The sequence below is a fragment of the Cynoglossus semilaevis genome, chromosome 1 (genome assembly GCF_000523025.1).
Source record: "Cynoglossus semilaevis isolate Cse_v1.0 chromosome 1, Cse_v1.0, whole genome shotgun sequence".
Classification (NCBI taxonomy): Eukaryota; Metazoa; Chordata; class Actinopteri; order Pleuronectiformes; family Cynoglossidae; genus Cynoglossus; species Cynoglossus semilaevis.
This window is the reverse complement of record NC_024307.1, coordinates 29,737,306-29,761,589: the sequence shown is the minus strand read 5'-3', so window position 1 is coordinate 29,761,589 and position 24,284 is coordinate 29,737,306. Positions and strand designations below refer to the sequence as shown.

Below are 24,284 nucleotides of genomic sequence, written 5' to 3'. Positions count from 1 at the left end.
AATGATGGAGGAGTCTTCCTTCACTGCCCGTCTGCGCCGGGGGAGAGCCTCCCTTCCTCCTTTAAATATTCCTACAGTTACTTACATGCAGACTGCACTTGGGGGGAGCATTTAATCGTGGAGCATTTCCAATGCACTTCCTGGAAGGCTGAGCCGCCTGTGGTGCCACTGGATCCATGTTTGTATACATTTGTGAATTTTAGGGCTTCTGACTTCAAATGATTACCATGAATGATGAATGGCCAACAATGATGAAAAATGCATTTGGGCTTGGGCTCCTGCTCTGTCTGTGCCAACTCTGATGAAAATTTCATGATCCCCGTGGGAACGTGGGCATGTCATAGTGCACTGTGAGATTGCATTGTATAATCAAGAGTCTTTACTCGCTGTAGCCCAGGGATGTTTTTGTGAGACCCCCCTTTGTTCTTCATTTACTGAGTCTTTGATAACAGACGCCGCTGAGGTCAGACCTGCAGGTCTGCTGTTGACTGCTAAAATACTGAAGTTCAACTTCCGTCTTCCCCTGAGTTTTACCTCAAATGCATCATTTCTTCTACTCTGCAGTTCTTTTAAACAAACCTTGATGTATTTTCCTGTAAATAGCCTATTAACTAAGTCTATATTTTTGTATTTATGTTTTGTTTGACAATATTTAGTAAGAGTAGTATTTAAAGACATTATGACTAAGTGTTCCCAAGCTGTGGCATGTGTACTACTTATAGGACGCTGGCTCCCTGTAGTGGTAGACAGTGATGTGCGGCACCATTAGAATACGGTTGAGTCAGTTAGTCATCAGATGTATCTGTTATGTATTCGTGCTTGCTCTGTGTTGTTTATGTATATGTTTGTGTGTGTATAAGTGTTGTTTCATAAAGTTTTACGGATACTTCATTGTACAGTAGCCTAATAGTGATAAGAAGTAGAATTATCTTGGTAACACAAGCTATTAGTACTTGCGTCCAGCAGATAGTGAAGTGTTTCAAAATTATTGAGCTGCACAGTAGCAGGAGGTATACGGCTCCACAAAAAAAACCCAGCTCAGCACAGCCATAACTCAGCTACAGGTATCATTAACATAGCCACTGACCAGGGATCAGTCACTGGTCCAGCCATGTCTGTCACAATGGCATGACTACATCACTGGAGAGAGTTTTGGTTTGTTTCTTTACATTAAACCAGTGGTTCTCAAACTGTGGTACGAGTGTTCTCTAGTGGTACGCGGGGAATATTCATATTTTCACATTTCACACAGGAAGGCCTGCACTGCTATATTTTAATGTTGGTCATCATGGTGGTACTCAGAGAGCTCAATGTTTTCTTAGGTGGTACAGAGTAGAGAACCACTGCATTAAACCTTCAACCTCAGAATTATATGGCTGTGCACGTTTTCCTGTGACTTTGCCAGACATGGCTGCTTCATAGACATGAGATTATGTCATTGTTTAGCAGCAGGAGAACTAGAGGACAGTTTTTGACTAAACCCAGCCGTTGTGCAAATTAGCACACCTGCTCCCTGGCATTAAAGCCTTCAACGTGGCACCATCAGAACACACAGCTTAACAGCGGCTGTCAGTGCTTCATGACAGCTGTCACAGAGTCAACATGGATGCTTCTGTTCCTCCTCTGCAATGTCTTTCTGTAAAACTTTGCGGGAACTTGGGGGGAAAAAAAGCAGCAGCTTTTATTCCTGATAACTGGATGAACCCTCTGCTGATTGGGTTTGATGGTGGAGTTTCAGGCTGTATGCTTTAGCCACATGACAAAGGAAGAAAATGTGTGCTGCGTTTTGATTTTTTTGATTTTTTTTTTTTTTTTTGCTACCACTGTAGACAGAGTTAAACCTCAGAGGCAGTGAACAAATGTCATTAATACATGTTAGTGCTATCAAACAATAAAAAGTTGAATGTGATTAATCGCTGCATCACATTCAATTAATTAAACTCCTGTTAATTATAGTTTCAAAAAAGAGACATTTAAAACTTTAGTAGAAGAGTTAATTATATGACATAACTCATGAATATGTCAAGGTCTTATTCAGACAAACTGTGTAAATGTTTTGTCTTACAAATGGTATGCAAATGTTACCCTTTTTCAAATCTGGAAACTCATTTCTGGTCAAATGCATCCACTCTGCCTTACTCCCAGAAGAGAGTGACCTGACTGCTCTGTCTCTTTGTTAATTCAGTTGAGTATCAAGGCTGCCCTGTTTAATGTATGAATGACTGAGGCACTGCTCACTCTCTCTCATAAAACCAGAGGACCCTCAGGGCTGGATGAGTTATTGGCTCGACGTGCTGGTATTTCAGTCTTGCGTGCAACTTTGGATTTCATCCTTCCCGATTTGTACCTTTAGGCTCAGTTCCATTCTGCTCCTCACCCCATTTGACTTATTCCAACTCTCATCCTTCCTACAGTACTTTGTACTTGTAAAGTCTGAGAGTGTCCCATTAAGGTAGATAGGCAAGAGAAGTTGCATTCCTCCGAGAAGACGTTTGTTCTCTGGGTCGACCCTGATGGTGTGTCCCAGAAAAATCTGAAATTTTAGACTTTTAGTCTAAAATATAAATACTTTTTAATACTTATAAAATATGAATAGTTATTGAACACCTCTGTGTTAACAAAGCAATGTAATCTGTTTATTCTTTTATGCAGTGTTACAGTAGAGGAGGAGTTGGCTCTGGGAATATATTTTAGCTGTTTCACCAAGATGTCTACAGCTCATTCAGCTCCAAATTAAAACTCCTGTTTCACTGTTGTTTACATCAAGTTAGAATTAACTGCAGCAGTAAAAGGAGTTCGGATCTCAAGCAGTGTTTTCATTTCAATTTTACTTTTATATACTGTTTGTGACCTTCTGTAGTACTAGCAGAATGTTCTGGCAGTTTTGCAGGTAGCGTGTGATCCCAGTGCTTTTATTTTGATGGTGAAGGATGGAAGTAGTTCTTGAGTAAAAAGGTGTTTAAGCCTTTCCCTAGATCCATTTATATATGGTAGAATAGTTTGGGGGTTTTCTATCAAGTGATGGCTTTTCTTGGTTTTCTTTTTTACTTCTTTCATTACACACTTGTTTTGGTCCAAATAGGAACATTTTAAAGTGACACCATAAGAGCTTTTCCCATCAGGCAATGCTGCACTACACTATTGTAACTGCTTTAAACGGGTAAAAGAAAAGGATATGGTTAAATATGTGCAGGTGGATTGGGTCTCACTCTTCTTCAAGTCCTGATGTCAACATTAGACAAGATGTTAAACTCAGACGGACACCTTCTAAATCTCCCAGCCCTGCTGTGGAATTCCAAGTTGAATTACTTTTGCCGAAACCACTTTTCAGTTCAGAGAAGGTGGACGGAGTAAAGAACCAGGTTTGATTAATAAATAAGAAGGTGTTGTTACTTACTGCTCAGGTCGCAGCACCGCAGCGTGAATGTCAATTCTGACTCTCTCTCTCTCTCTCTCTTTCTCTCTCTCTCTCTCTCTCTCTCTCTCATCCAGTGGACACCTATCAACTAATCCCAGTTTTTACTTCTACTTCTACTTTTCCTTCACTCTTTATTTTTTTATTTTCCTCTCTCCTCACTCCCATGGAAGTATGGAGTATGAGTGTAACAACACGTTACACTCATTCTCCATTTTCCTGGCCTCGGGGAAAGCTCGTGTTGTTACACTCATACTCCATTTTCCTGGCCTCGGGGAAAGCTTCTTGTTCTTCTTCTGATGCTTTTTACTGAGGTTAGCAAACAGGTCTTTGGTGCATTTCTGGCAGCCTCTCGGAGTGTGGACGATGAATTGGTTGTAGACAACAGTGCTTTATTTGTTCTTCAGAGAGAGGTATCGGTACCTCCTGGGTCCAAACCAAAGCACTTTACTTTTGTGTTTCACAGTGGCAGCCGCCTTTTCCTTGTGGTGTCGATGTAGCTTCCAAACCAGATTATATAATATTTTTTATGGCACAGAGAAGACATTATAACACTGCCGCTGCCAATGCTCTTGCAACCATATTGCAGACAAGTTTTACTCCATAAAAATAAATAGTTTAAAACTTTTTACATGGCAGTTACCTCTTCCAATGTGTTATCCTTCAAGAAATGGGTTAATTTATTCACTTTCATCTTTACTATAAGGAGGAGCTGTTTGCTTTTCAGAATTGCCTACCGGGTAAAAAAATTTAGACGGCAGATATTGTGCAAGGTGAAGTAATCTATCATTAATATAAAATGTCTCCGAGCGGTGCGAGTTGTGTTTGATTTTTCTGTGAAATAATTAGCCAGGAGATCTCACAGTGTGAGGCTGAGACTGAGAAGCTTTTCTTGGGTTCCATGAACCTGATTACTCCATGAACCCACTGCTTGTTCATAATGGAGGTGGAGCCTTTTACTAATTTGCGAATTTATTACTTCAGTTTTCAAAATCCTTAAGGACTTATTCTCAGCTTTCCATAACAGAATTTTTAATCATTGTTGTCCAAAGAGAAAGATCCAGGCTCTTGAACATGGAGTTTTTGTAAACATTGTTTTGTACTGGGCCCCATAATCATGTCCTGTCTCTGGATCAGCCTCCATTGACTTGTGTACTAATAATCTGCAAGCTCATTTTGTTACAATTTGACATGGGTTTCCCCCAGGTTTCTGGGTGACTGCTTAAACATCAGCTGATTTAATAACAAATTTATATTAAAAAAGAAAAAAGTTTCACAGAAGCCTGTATTTCACTTATGGGCTTTTTTGCTGTGAAAAAAAATTGAAAAAGGGTAAAAAAAAAAACAGATTTTACTGACCGCACCGGTGGAGCTTCTAAATCCATCCAGTGACATGACATAAGCTTCTGTCCACCAAGCAAAGTAAAGAAGCACCTTGATCTTTTAGCAAGGATTACCAAAGCAATAAAAGTCGGAGAGAAAGCGATGGCTCAGCCTGGAAGGTTTCTATTAAACAAAGTCTGTTGTGTACATGGGCAAACACACTTTATGCATTTCTCAGATATCTGTGATATATTTTATTATTAACAAACAAAACAAGTGAAACGTTGCTTATGTTGCTTGTCAAAAAATCTACAACATCTCCTGACCTTTGCTCTGTGGAACATAACAACTGGAAAATCTTTTGTTTCTTTGAATAATTTGAAATTTCTTTATTTCTTTTATTTTTAAAAACTGCATTAGTTGGGCCAAAGTGTTTTACAGCATAAGGTTGTACTAACTAAATGGAAACTACACATGAAGTGACTATACTTATATTATAAGATGTTTTTATATATATATTTTAATGGTTTCACATAAAAAAATACATTGTGATTCAGTCAACTTAATATAATTTTAATTTAGTTAAGAAAAAACTAAATTGTAGACCAGTCAAAACAGACTGAATCATAATTGGCACTGCTTTCTGTTTTTAAATTTTGCATTATATCTGTTACTGAAGACAAAAAAAAAAAACAAAGCAAATCATTTTAAATCATTTAGCGGTCAAAGATTCTTCTCGGCAGATTATTAGTTAGGAATTGCCTCAGTTGCCACAATCTTCAGGTGGAGCAGATCAACCTGAAAGGTGAAAAAGAAATAATTCGTCATACAGTAGATACAGTAGCATGTAAGATCCAAGTCCCATATTTTATTATAATACACCTATTCTTCAAATCTGCAGGTGAAATGGCTTCTTCAACCATATCTGTACATGCGTACTGCTTAGAGGAAAATGCTCCGACTGTTGATTAAATCATTCTGTAGTCCCTACAATAACAGGAACTATTAGACCAAAGTGATGTCTTCACACTGCTTGTTTTGTCCAGACAGCAGTCTTAGACCTGGTGTTGTTAAATATACAAAGGTGTATAAACAAAAAGCTGCATCATCAGCTTTAAGAAGCTGGAACGAGCCGATCTTTTGTGTTTTTGCTACACAGTCAGGTTAGTGTTGAACTGGGGGGATCTTAGGGGACCAGCAGGAGACAGGGTTTTTAAAAAGACAAGTCAAAATTGATGCAGCCCAGGTCAGGAAATCCTGACTGTTGTCCCCTGGAGAAGCTCCAAAATCACCACTTCCAACATTACCCATAAGGCCCTGCTCAATAAAGGAGGTTAATACTAAATAACGTCAAACCTCACCCTTCCCTCCCCATCCCAAATTTGCAGCACAGCTTTTCTGTACCCATATTGTGCTTTTCAGGTTCTATCCTGAGGGGCTTAACTACAATTGTTGTTGGCGTCAGCTCCATTGGTGTTTACTACAGATTAGGAAGCCTCTGGGTACAGGGTGTGACATTTCCAAAGCACAATCCAAGCAGTTTGCCAACTTCAGTATTAGCCAACCGATCATCTCATTTTCATGAGGTAAAATAGATTTAATGGCAACTATTTAAGCGATCGTTTACTATCATCACCTCTGTTGAAGTGTACATGAAAAAAGAAAAACAAAGGTTAAATCAGTTCTTTTCACTATTGTTGCTTTTGGTCTTAAAGGCTCTGATCCCTGAAGAATCAAATAATTTTTGATCCATCTATTCCAAAGTGACATGTTGAATGTGTGTGATTGTTCAGCCTTTGTACGACTGTGTCAAAATGTAAATTAGTCTCCACATAAAGCATGAACAATGTTTAATGCTCTACTATTAAGTGAATTAATAGACTTTGTTGTTGTTCCAGTAGAAGGAGTGTAAGTGTGAATGACAGATCTTACATCCTGGATGTTTGACTTATTCTCTGTGCTTATAAAGGTGTGTCTCTTTTAATTTGATTTACTTTGTGGTTGGCTGAGTGATGACATTTTTATCACTTTTTCAACCAAAGCCAAACATTTAAATGTAGTTTAACAGAAAAGTGTCCATGTGAAACAGTTCCCTGAGAGACCTTTTTAGCTTAATGATAACATGGAACACTATTGATTATTTAAGCCGACGGCTGACATAAACACTGGACCAGAGGTTTGCAACCTATGGCTCCTGAGCTACTTTTTAGCCTGTCTGGCCTCGTGGATACAACAGACCAGTATTATAGTCCTGACTAAACGTCCCACCAGACTATTCATTACATCTGGAAAAAACCTGGATAGAGTATTTCTTTATGTATTATTGTATATGCTTAAAAGAACTGGAACTGTTCAAGTTGTGATGGAAATGAATTATTCTCTGTAAGTCAGTGGTCAGGTTTTGCGTAGGCTTTAATGAAACTGATTTGTTTCCTCTGTGCAAGACACTTACCCCGGAGTTGCCCCTTACCACAATGAAGCCCCAGATAGATACAACTGTTAAGTCAGGAAACTAGTCATGTGTTTTTTATGTACGTTGAGATGATTCAAACCTGGAGTTTCCAAACCTTCTATACCTAGACCCCACAAACAGCATTAGCTTCTGCAAACCAGACACAGACAATGCTAGAGAGCATGTAAAGAAACATCAACATTTAGAATGTATTCTCTTACTTTTATTCACTATTCAAAATGATTACATCATGGAGCAGAGGGAAATTTTTAACATGTCTATGAAGATTCTCAGCCATCCAGGTCATGGTCAAGGTTGAAGAGTTCTGTTAGGCAACTGGACATGAAATTCATAATACGGTCTACATGTATGATGGCGTTGTCATGACGAAGTTGCAGCTGTCGCACAAGAATCACACGGCCAATTGTAGGGTCTATCACTAATCCCAAGATTCCATCTGGTTAGCTGCCCTCAGTAGAAATATTCTTCTAGTAAGACCACACTGTTAGACCCATTTTTTTCAGAGTGGACCAGGAGTGTGACTAGGTAAAAACATCATCTCTGTAGGTGGGCTGAATAAATGTTTAAGAGCCTCTATAGTCAACAACACAGGTCGTTCATCCTTTGACCTAGTTTCAGGTTGTTCATTTTAATTTATCCTGAAATTAGGTCAGAAGGTTGTTTACTGTTACGACTCTCAGTCACGACCTGTTTGACTGAGGACCTTCACGGACAACTGCATGTTCCAGTTACAGCCAGTTATTGTCACACTTCAGGTAAACATTTGATGTGTTTTCCTTGGCTTCCTCAGAGCAGGTCCTTGTCTTGATTTATTGGATAACTGTGGTTTCCTATTCTTGCCCTTCATCTTGACAGGCACACTGAAAGTCATTTATGTCATCCTGCCTGCAGAAATGATTTTTTTTTCTTTTTCTGGTATCATCTTCCAAGATTCCTTTGAGCTTTTTTTGAAGCACGATTGTACGCTGTGGTGCACACCTTTGCAAATCCCTCACAGATTGCTGAAACATCCCAGAAACCTCTTCTTCCTCCAGAGAGTGACTGCGATTCCAATTATGAAGAAATATGTACAAGAGGCAGGCGACTGTCATAGGTCCCATGGAAATTTTCTCTTAATTAATTTTCGGCAGAAATTGGCAGCTCGGGCATCGCTGCGCTGATCTCAGCTCCCTGAAGTAGATCCAATTTTCTGTCTCAATAGGCATTAAATTAGCAAGAACATTTCCACCTTTGTCACCTCAACGCGCATAATAAATGAAGTACATTTGGCCATGTGACATAATGAAGTGCTTATAAATGACTCGTCACCTGAGCGAGAGGTTAGCAGGTGAGCAGCGTACACTAATGTCTAGGACTGGAAATGAGAGATGAAATGTGCTGGACGGCAGATATCCGTGTGTGAGAGTCAGGATGACACTTTTACTGGATGGTTTAAAAACACGGGGAAGTACAACAGTACCTTTTTTTACTCATTACCAATCAGGTCAATATTTTTGTCATAGGAGTTTTAGATGTAGAGCTTTATTATTGTCACCTATGATAATATTTTTTTGCACCTCTTGTGTGGAATAACATTATTATAACATTATTACACACTATTCTAACTGGAACACATCATTATTATCTAAGTAGTAATGGTACAGAATTGACAATTGGTAACATACTTCATTATGGTGTGGAGCTTTGGCCCAGAGGCAATGTCTCTGTCATTGGTGTGGAACCAGGGTCCACCTCCTGGGCAAGATCGAGTCCCGGTTAGGGCGGTTGGTACCTTCCAATGGACTCACCACCTGCAGGAAGGTTCAGGGGGGTTGGTACGGTGCAATGTGATTTGGGTGGTGGTCATGGAGACTGCTGCCTCTGCGACCCAGTAATGGATAAGCGGATGAAAAAGGATGGATGGACTTCATTATGGTTGAAGAGTCTGTTAGGCAGCTGGACGTGAAATTTTCGCAAAGAAGACGTTTCACCTGTAATCCAAGAGGCTTCTTTAGTTCTAACCGGTGGTGGGGAGTACTGCATATATATACTCTGGGTGTGACAAAGAATAAAGCTACTTCAGCTCCCCCTGTTGGGTGGGGCCTTGGGCTCAACTGGGAAAGTGTAAACAGTCGTAAGGAGTCTGATGGGTCGTGGAAATCCTCATCAGAGTGGTTTCGGTCACCTGCCTCTTTGTTGTGTGAAACTGAGGTGAAACTTTTGGATATTGTTCCTAAGAGGGCTTTCTATGTGGGTGATGTAGGTTGTGTCTGAGCCAAACTCCTCTGTTGAGTGATGGTTTTTCCAGGTTGACAAAAATTACTTCTTTTACTCCTCTCTCAAACCATCTGTCTTCTCTGGCCAAAATATGAACATCGTTGTCCTCGGAGGAGTGTGTTTTGTCCTTGAGATGTATGTGAACAGCTGAGTCCTGTCCTGAGGTGTTGGCCCTTCTGTGTTGAGCCATGCACCTGTGTAGCAATTGTTTGGTCTCCCCAATGTACAGGTCCATACACTCTTCACTGCACTGAACGGCATAAACCACATTGTCCAGCTTGTTTCTTAGTGTCTTGTTTGGGATGAATCAGTTCTTGTCTCAGGGTGTTTCCAGGTTTGAAGGGTACTGGTGTTGGTTAAAGATCCTCCTAAGTTTTCCCAAAACTTCTGAAAATCTGTCAGATTTCCGTGACTAATAAACATTTCATTATATAGCAGTGTTCTGCTTCTTCTGGTACAGTGAACCTCCTTCCCTGTTATCATCTACTTCTTTCCAGTATTTTAATTGGTGCAACCCTCCAACCCTGGCTGCTTCCCTGCTCCATTCCAGAGCAAAACCAGTATTCCCCACTAATTACCGCTGTTGTCTGCGATGATCTGTGACACAGCCAGCTCCAGCTGAATTACCCTCACCTCTCCCATTTACATTACCTGTCAATATCCCCCCTCATTATCATTCATCAGTGAGAGGGTGTGGGGGGCTTAAGCAGAGGATTGACCAAAAATGAATGCTCTTTCAAGGGACCCCCACAAGACTAACCACCGTTAAAAAGCAATCAAGTGATAACAGCTGTCTGGGCACTAGATCTCCATGTTTTATTGCTAACGCCTGGTCCTGGCACCTTTGCAGTTTAAATTACTGCTATGTAAATCACCTGAAGTACTCTAGTATTGGAAAGCTGCAGATTGAACTTGCTGGTTCATGTGCTAAGTAGACAGTATCCCAGTCCTCTCAGAGGCCTTCATTTAAGGTGAGGGGCTAGCTCTCGTTATTCATCAGTGTTTCACTCAGCCGCCAGTTGAAGCTGCACGGTGGTGGAACAAATGGATTTTTTTCTCTGACTCGCATCACGTCTAAAATGCTTATTCTGTGTTTCTGCAAGAACAGTTGCAGTTTTTGCAGCGGTGACAAGTTCTGAAATAGCTAATGGAGGATGCGCTGGGACGTCAGCTCTTTCACTTGCTTTGTCACAGAAAGTTCTGCTAAATTCCAAGGCTTCCAGTGCAAAGGTTTAGCTGCTGATAGCTGAAATATAAAAGCTAAATGCAGTCATTGGAGTCATTTGTTTCGATTAAATCGTTTTATTATAATAATAATAATAATAATTATTATTATTATTATTATTTAATATCTGTTTCATTAACAAAAGAATTCATCCTCACTCAGAGTTACAGTGAAGGTTAAATAGGTGAGAGTGCTGATCTTTATATGAGATGCCACTGTCCTCTGCTGGTTGCTGTAGTGTATTACATTACACACTGACAATGTCAGATACAGATGATATTATCTTGATCTGCCTCTTCACAACTATTATCAGTTACAAAACATTTATTTAATTTTGTTGAAGTATAATTTTGTTTAAGTTTACAATAGCAAACACACATTAATCCAATTCTTCTTTTAGCATCTGACCGGTAAAGTCTTCACCAGACGATTTTAATACTGTTGTGTATTTAAGAAAATGCATATGTACTTAAGAATGTGTGTATAAGCATTTATATGTATATATTCAGACACATAAATATATGATAATAATATATAATATATATGCACATGTATATATATAATAAAATATATATTTATATATACTTTTGTATATTTGTATATATATACGTGTGTGTATATATATATACATGTGTATGCTAAATGTATATTATATATGTATGTTATACATTCTGTATATATCCTGCATATATACACATATGTGCATAGACATGACTCAGTTGTGATTGCAGCCATATGTAGTATATATGTGTTTAGCTTGTACTTTTCCTCATACACTCTATACTTTATCAAAAACACAACCTATTTCTTTTAGTGTCACATATTTGGTTTCTTTCTCATCATTTCTCTTCATGTACTCCAGCTGTTTTCTAAGGACATGCTGCTAGGGTTAATTGGAGTCTCACATTTGAGCCACAGTCTTGTTGTCTTGTCTTGTGTTAAAAAAGTCTGAATTCTCTATTGGTGGCCTTGTGATAGACTGGTGACCTCTGCAGGCGCCTGTAGGCCTATCTATGCCAGCACTGACTCCAGCTCCTCTGCAATCCTCAGAGGACAAGCAGGTATAATGGCTGTCAGCGTGACTGTGTAATATCACATGGCCTTTTTGTCTGTCTCCCAGCACGCTGGAAAATACAGTCCCCCGACACTCATATTGTCATGACATTTGTGCGGAGATACGTGGTTCCTACATGACGAGTCTTACTGACTTGGGTTATGCCCTGACTTTTCCTGGAGCCACACCATGAGCTTGACATGGCTCTTTGGCTGTGAAATGTGTTGGACAGATTGCCTTGAGATTTGGTGCAAGATCCGAGCTGTTTGGAAGGATGAATCTCACGCTTTTCATGCAACACAGTTGGATGGGTTTTTTTGGGTTTTTTTTTTTTTTTTTTTGGTTGTTTTTATGTTGTTCATAACAGATTTTTTGTTTGATGTGGTTCAAAACTGAACATTTTTTCTTCCAGAACTTTGGATTTTGGTCAGACATTTGCAAAAGTAATCATCATTGTCATTTATTTGACATCCAAAGGACGGTTGTTTTTCTGAGCCTCGGGCAAAGGTTATCGATCAGATGTGTTGTTAAATCACATGGGCTGAAAAAGTAAATCTCATTTTGTCCTTGTATGAAGCAAATAAAATGAAACAGAGAAGAGCAGAAGCTGAGATGCAATGAGCATCACAAAGACAGCCAGTGATGAGAAGCTGAGAGAATGACAGAGAGTGGCAGGGAGGATGGGAGCACAGAGGAGAAGACAGGGAGGAAGAGGCAAACAGCCCTGAAACACTCCTCGCTCCCTGTTAATGACTCCCACTGTGCCATTTTTTTTTTTTACCAAAGGCTAGGATTAGCATTAAGCCCAAGTCACATATTCTCACATGATCCTCCATCCCAAGCCCAGGGTTTTTTTTTCTTACAAGCACAAAGCCATACACACGCAGAAATGGTAGCTGGAATGGAAAGGCATGAAAGGGAGGTCAGTTGAGCCGTGGTCACGGGACCAGCAGAGGAGATATGTGTACCACTCCTGGTAATGACATCTGATTTTAAAAGTCAGAGGTTTCTAGTGTTCCTGTTCCTGTTTTTATTATGTAAGGTTAGATATTTAGAACAATTACATTTTTTGAAATCTACATTTAAATTGCAATTATTCTGTTGCAAAACAATTTTTCGAGCTGTACCCAGTATCCCAGTAACCATGTCAATGGTTTGGAATATGAATCACAGAGAAATCATCAGAGCCAATCACAAGGCTTGGAAGTTTAAACAACTCATTTTATAAATTCAAAAAGTACAGTTGTTTTCAAAATAATAACAGTGTGTTTAAAAACATGATTAAAGCTCAAACTCCATATGTATGTATATGTATATATATGTTTCTGTATATATATGTATATGTATATGTATATGTATGTATATGTATATATATGTATATGTATAGCACTTTTTAGTTATTGTTTAATCTTTTCATAACACAGATTTAGGAGCATGCATATCATGAATGTTGGGTGTGTTGGTTTTCTATGACTCCACTACAGATACTGCTAAATGATTTGCCATGTAGTAATACTGTTTCATTTCTACCAGAAACAGTGATTTGTCGTGTTGGGCTGCTGACATTTTGAACACAACTATAGATGGTGACTCAGATTCATAATGTACAGTGACGGCCTCAGAAGTGCACATGTATGAAGGAATGCGGCCACATTCTCAAAAATTCTTCATGAGAATGAGCTTAGCCCTAGCATTGTGTAATCCTCAAACTCACAGCCCATTTGTGAAACTATACAACCCGACTGGTGTTCTGATATTTGATGTGAAATGCATGTGACTGAGTTAAGAATCTGGATGAAGACCTCATTCGTGGGTGACTGGTTCCAGTGCACATTGTAATGTAAAGTGGACCAGTTACTGTGGTTGGAGACAACACTTTAAATTTGAAGAGAGTCCCTTCTACTAAGGTAGACAAACACCAAAACAAGAGTTTGCAAGAGTCCTGTTTTTAATACTGTGAAATGACCGGTGGTGAAAGTTTAACAGTCCAGGTCAGTGACTCCCGACGTTATTTGTGCCACATCAGTAAACATTCCCTAATTTGGCATTTTCAATTTACATAACATACATAAGCAAATCTGTTTTTAGAAATAAAGTTCAGTGTCTTTTTGAAGCGATTTTACCAATTGTTACTAATTGATAACATTGGTGCCAGTTGGACACGTAGTCTGGAGAAAACAAACATATTCTCCTTCTTTATACGTTTATTGTCCAGCATTTCTTTTTAGTTGAAATCATTCGCTGCCTTCTTTCCTTGGAATATAAAATGTGAAAGTAGAAGATGTATAGACATGGCTTTTGCATCATCATCACCAACTAACCAAAGTTTTTTCTTTTGTAGCACGATCCCCTCGCATCCTGAACTGTGAAGACAGTCAACAACCTGAGGGCTTTTTAAAACGAGAGCACCCCACACCTTAAAAAGATGGAAGTTGGAAACGAGGTAAGTCGACTACACCAGGCATCACCACATGGGGGACCCAGTGATTGTTCGGTGACTGAGAAATTTGTCAGATTAGATGATTCTCATTTCATTATTTTTCCAACGGTCGGGGCTACAGACAGCGGGTGTTACTTTTCAGTAACTATCAGTAGCTTTACTCAGTTTACCCATCAAATCATGTGTTTACCCTGTGCCACCAGTATTAGTCATGGGATGGTTGTGAAGGAGTGCTTGAACACTGATGCTGAGACACTGAGGGAAAACCAAAAGATGGGTTGTCTGAAAAACTGAGACAAAATGAAATCTCTGGCAGGGCAGTCACACACTTAATTAAAAGAGAAACATTTTGTTTTAAAGTTCTGTTTCACCTAAAAAAAAAAGCACTTTTTAGTTATTGTTTTCTGAAGATGTTGATTTTAACTTGAAAAGCAGACCTTCTCTCTTTAGGCTGCAGCCTCTTTAAGGGTTATTCAGCTCTGTTTGCACTTTTACATTTATTTTTATTTCTGAGGCTTCTGTTTTATTTAACCTAAACATAAAATGCTGCTGTTATTTAACCATTTTCAACATAACTCATCATACATCATCCAAAATGTGATACACATAAACATTGGTGGTTTGATTTAGAATGGACGAAGGACGTATTTGTGTGTTTTTGGCCTACAACACTGTAGTTTTTGTAGACAAAACTAAATGGTGTCCAATTGAAAAACGTGAAACATAGGGTGAATACTGTAAAACTTCTAATAATGCTGTACATCTCAGCATGTCTGGATCACGGTTTGTTTCTTTTTTTATTGGCAACAGAAAATGCCCTACAGCACTGGAACACTGTTGCTATGGTGCTCATAAATGCAGCTGGTCTTTACATCTTTTTTCTAATTGCATAGTTTGTGTTGTTTGCCAGACTTTTTGGTTTTAATGACATTCAAACAGCAACAGAAGTCTTTAGAAGAATAACTGTGTGCATGACCGGTCACACTACCTTCTCCACCCCCAGCCCCCTCACCCCCACCGAGTAGGGAATATCATGTTATGTGAGGGGGATCACGCGGGAGTCAGAAAATCCGGGTAGTCATGCGATAATCCGGTATTTAAGCAGGACTATTGGCTTCTTTTAGGGAAACGGGGGCCAGGTGCTGGAGAGAGGATGTTTTAAACTCACTCAGTAACTAAGTACGCGATTAGAGGTGTTGGTGGTGTAACTATTAAAAAAGAAAAAGAAAAAAGAAAACATCCTCATCCTAAGGTTTCTGTCGTGCGTTAACTTTGGAGACTCTGGTTAGATAATGTGGCGCAGCTGCTTCTTGGTGCTGCTGGGCGCCGCGATCGCCGTCGCTCAATTCCCCAGACAATGCGTGACTCCTGAAGGTCTAGAGAGCGGAGAGTGCTGCCCGACGCCCACCGGGCTCACGAACGACCCGTGCGGTTCGAGCGCGGGCCGCGGACAGTGCGTCTCTATCTCAGCCGACACGCGGCGCCACGGGCCTCAGTATCCGCACGACGGACGTGACGATCGGGAACGATGGCCGGTCCGCTTCTTCAACCGCACCTGTCAGTGTAACGGGAACTTCAGTGGCTTTAACTGCGGCCGCTGCAGACATGGATGGACGGGACCCAACTGTGACCAGCAAGTACCTGTTGGTAAGTTACAGTTTGACTAACTACTATTAATTGTTGTAATGTTACTCAGATTACCGTTACTTAGATTAGATTCTTTGTAAAGTCATTTTAATTAATTTATATATGTTAAACCAAAACTGCTGTTACGCACACTTTTGAACCCATTTCCTGGAATATCACAATCCGATTTCCAATTAACGCATGACTTGGTGAGTTAACCCTCATCTCCCCCCCTCCATCCAACCCCAGTAAGAAGAAACGTGATGCAGCTCAGCGCGGAGGAGAAGCGTGCCTTCGTGAACGCGCTGGACCAGGCCAAGCGCACCGTGCACCCGGACCTGGTGATCGCCACACGGCGTTACGCAGAGATCTTTGGGCCTGACGGCAGCACGGTGCAGTTCGAGAACATCACCATCTACAACTACTTCGTGTGGAGTCACTACTACTCCGTCAGTAAAACCTTCCTGGGTACTGGTCAGGCCAGTTTTGGGGGAGTAGACTTCTCCCATGAGGGTCCGGGTTTTGTCACCTGGCACCGGTTCCACCTGCTGCAGCTGGAGAGCGACATGCAGGTATTTTTTCTACTGTGGAAAAGTAAATATGTGAAAATAGAACGATTATGATTTGGTTGATCAGATTGCATTAACTCTTAATAGGCGGTTAAATCATTGCCACAACATTTTCAAGCCTTAATCCTGCTGCACAAATTGTCAAGCATGTTATTGGAAAATAACATCAATTTTCTACTCTAATTCATCACACACAGTAGGATTACAGGGCCATTTGAATTAGTTAAGGTCAATTAAAAAGACTGGAATCTTCCACAAATGGTTTCTCTTATCTTATCTCACACCAAGAAATAAAGTCTTAATTTTAACTCAATTTTAAAGATAAACTTTATTTGTAATTAGCTTTCCTGGATGGAAACTTGTTATCAAAGTGTGTGTTCATGGAGAAAATCTCAATTATTTTATTTTATTTGTTTATTTATATTTATTTCCTGTTCCAGGCACTCATTAAAACATGATCTGATAATTCCTCACTCCATTTTGAAACTTTATAAAGGCTCCTTTCAGTCTGTTATTTAAATCCATTATTGTGATTTTTATATGTTCTCTCCTTTTCTCCTCTTTGTTTTCTCCTCTCACTGACACTGTTACAGCTGATCCTTATTTCCTATGCTCTCTTATACTACATGTAAACTTCTTATATCATGACTTTACAGATTATGACTTGAACAGCAGGTGACGATATTAAAATGTGATGTTTACTTGCATACACTAACAAAAAAACCCATTCCTCTCTGTTCCTGTCTGAAAACCAGGATATGCTGCAGGACCCCTCCTTTGCCCTGCCCTACTGGAACTTTGCCATTGGTGGAAGCACATGTGACATCTGCACAGATGACCTGATGGGCGCCAGGAGCACTTTTGATATTAATTCTCTCAGCTCCAACTCTATCTTCTCCCAATGGAGAGTCATCTGTGAGAGTGTAGAGGACTACGACACACTGGGAACCATCTGCAACAGTGAGAGGCTTGTTTTAGACCATGTGATCCTGTGCCGTGAGCTCTTTTTTTTTTACTCCCCCTCTCCTTCTCCCTGCAGATACTGAAACATCTCCCATCAGGAGGAACCCAGCAGGGAACGTCAACAGGCCGATGGTGCAGCGTCTCCCAGAGCCCCAGGATGTAGCAGACTGTCTTCAAATTAACACCTTTGACACACCACCTTACTACTCCACCTCCTCTGAAAGTTTCAGAAACACAATTGAAGGTGAGCCAGTAGAGGGAGTTGTTTCTTTCTCCAGCTGACCTTCATTTTGTTTGCTTTTTCTTATTTCTGTTTTCTTTTTTTTCTTTTGGCAGGATACAGCGCCCCCCAGGGGAACTATGACCCCGTGGTCAGGAGTTTACACAATCTGGCCCATCTTTTTCTAAATGGGACAGGAGGACAGACTCATCTCTCACCCAACGACCCCATCTTTGTGTTACTTCACACATACACCGATGCAATCTTCGACGAGTGGTTGAGGAGACACAGTCTAGGTTAACACAGCTCATTTCCAACTGGATTTTCTTTTTAAACTCATGTTATCTACAGAAATATTAACTCCTGTGTAAGTTTGATGACTGATTATTGATGTTGACAGGTTCTGAAATTTATCCTGAGGAAAATGCTCCCATTGGTCACAACAAAGGCTACAACATGGTGCCTTTCTGGCCTCCGGTGACTAATGCTGAAATGTTTGTGACAGCGCCTGAAAATCTTGGTTACTCTTACGAGGTGGAATGGCCAGGTAAGAATTTGGAGCAGCTTGTCATGCAGCAGCTCAATAGCAAGAAATAGCAGAAATAGTTCTCTTGACTGAAAGCAGAGCTTGGTACAAATCATGCACTTTACCTCTTCCAGGTCAGCCTTTCACTCTGACTGAAATCATCACCATGGCAATCATTGGCGCCCTCCTGTTGGTCGCCGCCATTTTTGCCGTCACAACCTGTGCAGTGCGTGCCAGGTCTTATAAGATGGAGGGCCACCAGCCACTGCTTGTGGATCAGTACCAGCGGTACGACAGTGACAAAAGCCAGTCCGTGGTTTGAGATGTGTGCTTGAGGACAGGCTTGAACAAAAGGTCTCCTTGGTGTTGTCTGTTAAGAGTTTTTATTTCACCTAATTAACTAAGACCCACGTTCATGGAAGATTTCAGCTCTCACAAAACTATTTTTTATTTAGCTTTTTTGCTTTTACTCCGCTCATATCTAGCTCTTATTTTTAATACACTGGTGTAGACACATTTGTCTAAAATAAATAAATATGTGTCCTTAAGATTTCAGGGTAACATACATTTTGAACATGACATGGCCGACGTCACTAGATGGTGCTCAAAAAGTCGCTAATCTGCTTTTCAGTATGTCATTTATGTATAATAAAACATATTCATTACATAATCTAAAGTGGGGTAGACAATGCGGAAGTAATCTAGTTTTATTTTACGTAACTTTCTTTGTCTTTGTCAGAGACAAATAAAACAAGAGATGATATTGTAGTACATTGAAAATAATTAATTATAACTACTATTCTAATACATATTAGCCCAAAACATGCTTAGTATGCGTTAGTCACATAAGAATTATTAGATTTAGATTTAAGTTCCCAGTGCTCGTAATCATGCAATATATCCCAAATGACCACCAGGGGGTGTAACAGTTAGATCTTTCAAACTGCCTGTGCAGCGTTCAAAGTAGTTATGTGCTTTTTTATTGTTTATGTCAATATACATTGTATTCAGGAAGTTATTGTCGTGCCGTAATTGTTGTTAATAATTAATTAAGATTTTTAAAAATGCGATTATTTACAGGGATGGTAATTGCGTTGAGTTAAAGTTTTAATCCAATACAACTATGCTTGTTATATTTACTGGAATCTAAACTATTCTGAAATAGTTTTCATGTAAATAGCAAAGCTGTTTGCCAACATATCTATACTATATGCAAGCAGTGTTTGTATCAAAATTGTTTATTCACAACAATATTATAGAAGCCAGGCTCCCGTCAAGTTTGGGTAAATTCTAATGTTTGCTCTAATTTTAAATCTGTTACTGTAATGCTTAAGGTTTGGAGACCTGGTAAATAAACGGTAGACAGCTCAGGGCTTGACAAGGTCATAATAATAAGCTGTTCAAGGCTGTTATAGAGACCTGAGAGACATGTCTTAACATGTTCCACTGATTAAAATCAGACACATTTGGACATTTTAGCATCTGTTTCAGAAATGTTTTTTTTTTTGTGTGTGTTCTTTAACCATTTGTCTAAAGAATGTCCATATTTTGTGTGTTTCTACTGAGTCTTTGAGCTCAAATGCTAAATTATTTTAATTTGTCTGCGGTTGTGTTCGATTTTGCACATTTATACAAATACAAAATTAAACCATACTCATACGTGATTCAATAACCAAACAAAATCAAAACTTTTCTTGATAAATCATATTCACAGACAAATAATCTGAAGTCCTTGAACATTAGTTTAAGGCTTCGGTACTGTTACGTGGAAGTGTATGCTATTGTTTGGTGTACCTTTCTCTCCACAACACCCCACCTGTGCGGTGTCTGGTTTCACAGGCCTGTGGGAGGGAACACTGTGTGTGCACGTTGTGTCACTGAGCTTTGTCAGTGGCCACACGCGTGAATGGGGGGAGGTCTGATGATGGAGCAGCAGAGGTGAAGAGTTACTTCTGCGACTCATCATTCTCTCACTCTGGGAGCTGCGTCTCTGGCGCGTCACCGACGTCCAGCTCCGTTCCTTAGCTCCCACAGAGCCTCAGACTGGCTGTGCGTTCTCTGCTATAGTTTACTATGGACGAGGACAGTAACGTGTTACCCGATCTGAAGGACTTAGAGACCAAACTGGGTCGCAAAGTCCCGGAGAGTCTCATCCGGTCGCTCGTCGGAGGCAAACATCACGAGAAGCACGAAAAGTCCACGAACGCGCATTTGGTCAACTGCAAATCCTGTACCAACTCCGGTGACCTGAAGCGACTGGAAAAGAAAATGCTTTTCCTCAAGCAAGAAATGGTAAGTTTATTATTGATCCGTGTTTTAATGGCTCTGTATTGTCATTGCTTTTATGTGCGTGTTATATATACAGTATATCATTAAGCCTTCAAATAAATAACATTCCATATGGATAATACGTCACAGCAGTGGCTGTATCAACGGCGATCCTAGCCTAATTGACGCCCTGGGCCAAATTGCACTACCCCCCAACCATTCACCCCCCTCCGGGTAACTTGACAGTAAAACACAATCTCCCCTGTAATTTTGTATATTGTATTTTCATCCATTGCATGACAAGGACAAGACAACCAAAACACCATTGTGCACAGTGTGACCATCTGGATCCTGCCACAAAATTGAACCGCAATACAAGATTTATAAAAATGTATCAATAAATACAAATTCTAATAATTTTTGTGCACAGTGTGACCATTTGGATTACATTTTGCAAATTCAACTGAGATAATTCTGAAGTGTCTAAAATATTACTAAAATGTATTAAAAAAAACTTCTGCCACAAAATTGAACCACAATACAAGATTTATAAAAAAGTATCAATAAATACAAATTCTAATAATTAAATATGACTTAATGTTGCACCAACAAAAAAGAGAATGGGGACTAAACAAAAAAAATTGAAATAAATTATGATGAAACTTTAGCACACCCTTTGATATAAACAATTAAACTATACAAAGACATATATATATATTTATATATATATAAATTGAATATTCATAGAACTTAAAGAAACTAAGGAGAATCTATCAATGGCCATGTTACTTTGAACAAGAACACCCTAAATGTAGAAGTGCTTCTATTAGTACTGTCTTATAACAGGATGTCAACCATATTAGAATGTGCTACATAGCTGTACTCACACCAGTGGTATGTAAACAGGAGACTGATCCTTGTGTCATCCATCAGTGAGCCAGTGTCGGTCATGTTATACATCCACCTTTTACACTGTAATAAGAATGAATAGTCAGCCCAACCCGTATGGACAGGAAATACCTGCACTGAATGTAAAACAGGTCTGCAAGTCAACATGAGGTTTGCTTAATGCAAAGTAAGAGTGTCTTTATGAGCAGTGGTCGGTGGGTAGGTGAGAGACATTCACACCTGCACCACATTAATACCTACACATCAGGGATCGTCTCCTCCTCCCTTGATGTTCTAACTACTTCCTTTAATCGCCCTTTGTTCATTACACACAGTGCTTCTTATCTGCCGGGTTGAAATAACTTCCCGTGTGTGTCTCACTGACAGCAGGGCCTGTTCAGAAGGAAGGTCATGTGGAGCATTAGGATTCCTGAACAGATGGTCAAGTTGACCGAGTTTCAGACTCTGTCTGAGCCCCACGTACGGTCATTTTCTTTCTCTAATTAACTCCGGTTCTACCTGACGGTTTTCATCTACGGTTTAATTATCAAAAAATGAGAAAATTGACTTCACCGTTGCCGTGTCATTTTGTGGCCTATTTCCAGTGTGAGCCACCGTGCACAGCCCTGTTCCTGTGGCTCACTTCTCAGTTGAACCTCTAATCCAGTCAGGCTGCTGCTCAGTTTTTGGTCACGCACGTGTCAGGTTGACAGACACAAACACTCGCGTTTGGCAGCAACCTGCTGGTGACCTTATGTTTGTTGCTGGAGAAGCACGTTGTTTAAGAAGGAGGGAAACTAACTCCATTTTCCAAAAAACAAAACAAAACCTCAAGGCTAGTTTTTTTAAGCTGTCATGGTTTTGAAAATAGCGCTGCATATTTTTTTGCCCCTAAATTATGTTTGCAATTTCAATCCCCATGTGCCGCCGTATTAACAGGAGGCAGGAGTTTAAATATAATTCCAGTCTGCTCTGTGTCCATGTTGATATAAAGCTGGTGGTTTCAAAGCCATAAAACAAACAACTGGCAGCAGTTGGAGCCGAACCGAGGCTCGCTGCACAAACCCACTTCAGAGACACACTGTTGTCTGAAGCCAGTTCTGTCTGCTGTCATCTGTCTCTGTGGCAGGATATAACAGTTGTCCCAGGGCTCAGTGTGTGTGTGTGTGTGTCAGAGTCGACCCAAGAATCAGTGCACAGACTGCCCACTTCCGTACACAATCAATAGCAGTGTTTGTCACAGGTGCGGAAGTAAATTAATGGTCACACTGTGTGCAGTTGACATGTCGTTCATTATCCAGGGTGAGAAATGTGTCCTGGTTGTGTGGTTATGTGAGCAGACAGAGTGCTTTTTCCACTGCCACATATTTAAGTGTCTTTGTTCATAACAAAACCTGATAGTCCAAACACAACAAGGCACACGGTGTTCTAGACATGGGTAGATATACTGTATGAGAGAGATCAGCGTGAGCCCGTTTCACTGGCTCCTCTATAGACTCTGGGCACAGTGTAAAAAATTCATTATAATTATTATAATTCATTATAATGTAATTCAGCCATCAAGGAAACCTGACATTTTAATTTGTCAGCCAATTGTCATTTAGTTCATGTCACAAGTCTTTTGACTAAATTGTAATGTAGTCCTAAACTGAATATAGTTGAGTTTTGACAACAGAAAACGAGAGAGAGTTCAAAGTAATGTTACTTTGATGTTAAATAGCTCCATGTGTGTGTTCATTGTTCTCTATGGGACATGCTTTGGTCACACTGTGTCACAAATGAACTGTCATTTTGCTACCAGCCTGACTTTTCCTGTCTCCATGCAAGTGTAGATGCTCCCTTTCAACAACTACCTTAGCTCTGATTGGCTGATTGGATACCATTCTTGCCTTTTTCTTCACCATTGTCATTTAACGCCACATTGCTCTCTAGTGTTACCTGTCGATAGAAGAAACAATGGTTGGTTATGGACATATAACTTTGGTTTTTATACTGTTGCCACCAGAAGCTTTGTTTATTTGTGCTATTAATAGCCTTTAGCTTAGCTTAGTTTTTGTTTGCATTAGGCAGCTTGCATTGGTTACCTAGAATTTGTTAGAGTGTGGCCCTAATGTCTTATAATGGAGAAAGATGTCATGTGAAATTACCAAAACAAAAGTGAAAAGTTTCATCATGCTTTAGCGCCACAGCCTGACTGATGTTTTTTTTTTTACCCAGGCCCACCTGCGAGCCATCGATGTGAAGCTGATGCAGCAGCTCATGTCCATCAACGAGGGAATCGAGTCCATACGATGGATGATAGATGACAAAGGAGGCGCCGCCAGCCAGGATGGCAGCTTGACGGGCAGTTTGTACAGTCTGTCTGACAGCCAGGATGGTTCCTCGCTGAGGGGCAGCTTTAACAGCCTAAATGATGTGAACAGTGACGGCCTAGACGGCCTGTCTGTAGGCAGTTACCTGGACACGTTGGACGATCTACCCGATGACCCATCGCCCTCAGACCTCGACTGTTTTGTGGATAAAACTGTTATTGACGGTGATGCCTTCAGCAAATCGCCTCTGAAACTCAGGGTGGAATCAGACGAATACTACTGCTTTGGATAACGATGCTAAGACTGCAGCTGACCTGTTTGTTTTTCACTCACAGCTAAAACCAAAAATGTCTTGTCAGTTTTTGCTATTATTTGAACCTTTATTATTATTATTATTATTTGTAATGTTGTTTATTGTCCATCAGTGTCACTCCAATATTACTGTGTTTTATTTGTTTTTAATTATTAAATCATTGAAGCAAGACCAAAGGGTGCCACACACTGTACCTCTGGACTTTTTTATTTCTGTGTGTAAAAAAAAAGTTATTTCCTGATTTGTCTGCCTTTTATCTGTTGTGATTTTGTGTTAGTCGAACAACAATCGACTAATCTGTTTGGAAAATTGGACATTTCATGCCGGGTGAGTCGAGAAGTTTTACTGCCTAAAGAGGCAGAAGCGGCGAGCTTTAAGTGTTAACAGGTGCAATTTGTGTCCCTGCCAAACGC

General features: G+C 40.0%; 2 protein-coding genes across 5 annotated transcripts in view; both read left to right on the top strand.

The window, feature by feature from the left end:
- LOC103390683 (5,6-dihydroxyindole-2-carboxylic acid oxidase) overlaps positions 1-19,569 on the top strand; it is a 230,759-nt gene extending 211,190 nt beyond the window's left edge. For all 4 annotated transcript variants that reach the window (XM_025052334.1, XM_025065559.1, XM_025065833.1 and 1 more), the window contains 7 exons: positions 14,088-15,833; positions 16,062-16,384; positions 17,137-17,341; positions 17,421-17,588; positions 17,681-17,860; positions 17,965-18,111; positions 18,225-19,569. In XM_025052334.1, the coding sequence (XP_024908102.1) occupies positions 15,479-15,833; positions 16,062-16,384; positions 17,137-17,341; positions 17,421-17,588; positions 17,681-17,860; positions 17,965-18,111; positions 18,225-18,412 (1,566 nt within the window). In that variant the 5' untranslated portion in view covers positions 14,088-15,478 and the 3' untranslated portion in view covers positions 18,413-19,569. The remainder of the gene's footprint in view (positions 1-14,087; positions 15,834-16,061; positions 16,385-17,136; positions 17,342-17,420; positions 17,589-17,680; positions 17,861-17,964; positions 18,112-18,224) is intronic.
- Positions 19,570-19,970: 401 nt separating this feature from the next.
- lurap1l (leucine rich adaptor protein 1 like) lies at positions 19,971-24,100 on the top strand. The gene is made up of 2 exons (XM_008326642.3): positions 19,971-20,382; positions 23,464-24,100. Exons 1-2 carry the CDS (start codon positions 20,164-20,166, stop codon positions 23,848-23,850), a joined length of 606 nt encoding a protein of 201 aa, XP_008324864.1. The 5' UTR covers positions 19,971-20,163; the 3' UTR covers positions 23,851-24,100.
- The last annotated feature ends 184 nt before the right edge of the window (positions 24,101-24,284 follow it).

Coding starts and splice junctions, on each gene's coding strand:
- lurap1l (XM_008326642.3), top strand. CDS start 20,164: ATGGACGAGGACAGTAACGTGTTACCCGATCTGAAGGACTTAGAGACC. Junction 20,383..23,463: donor TTTTCCTCAAGCAAGAAATG/GTAAGTTTATTA, acceptor TTTTTTACCCAG/GCCCACCTGCGAGCCATCGA.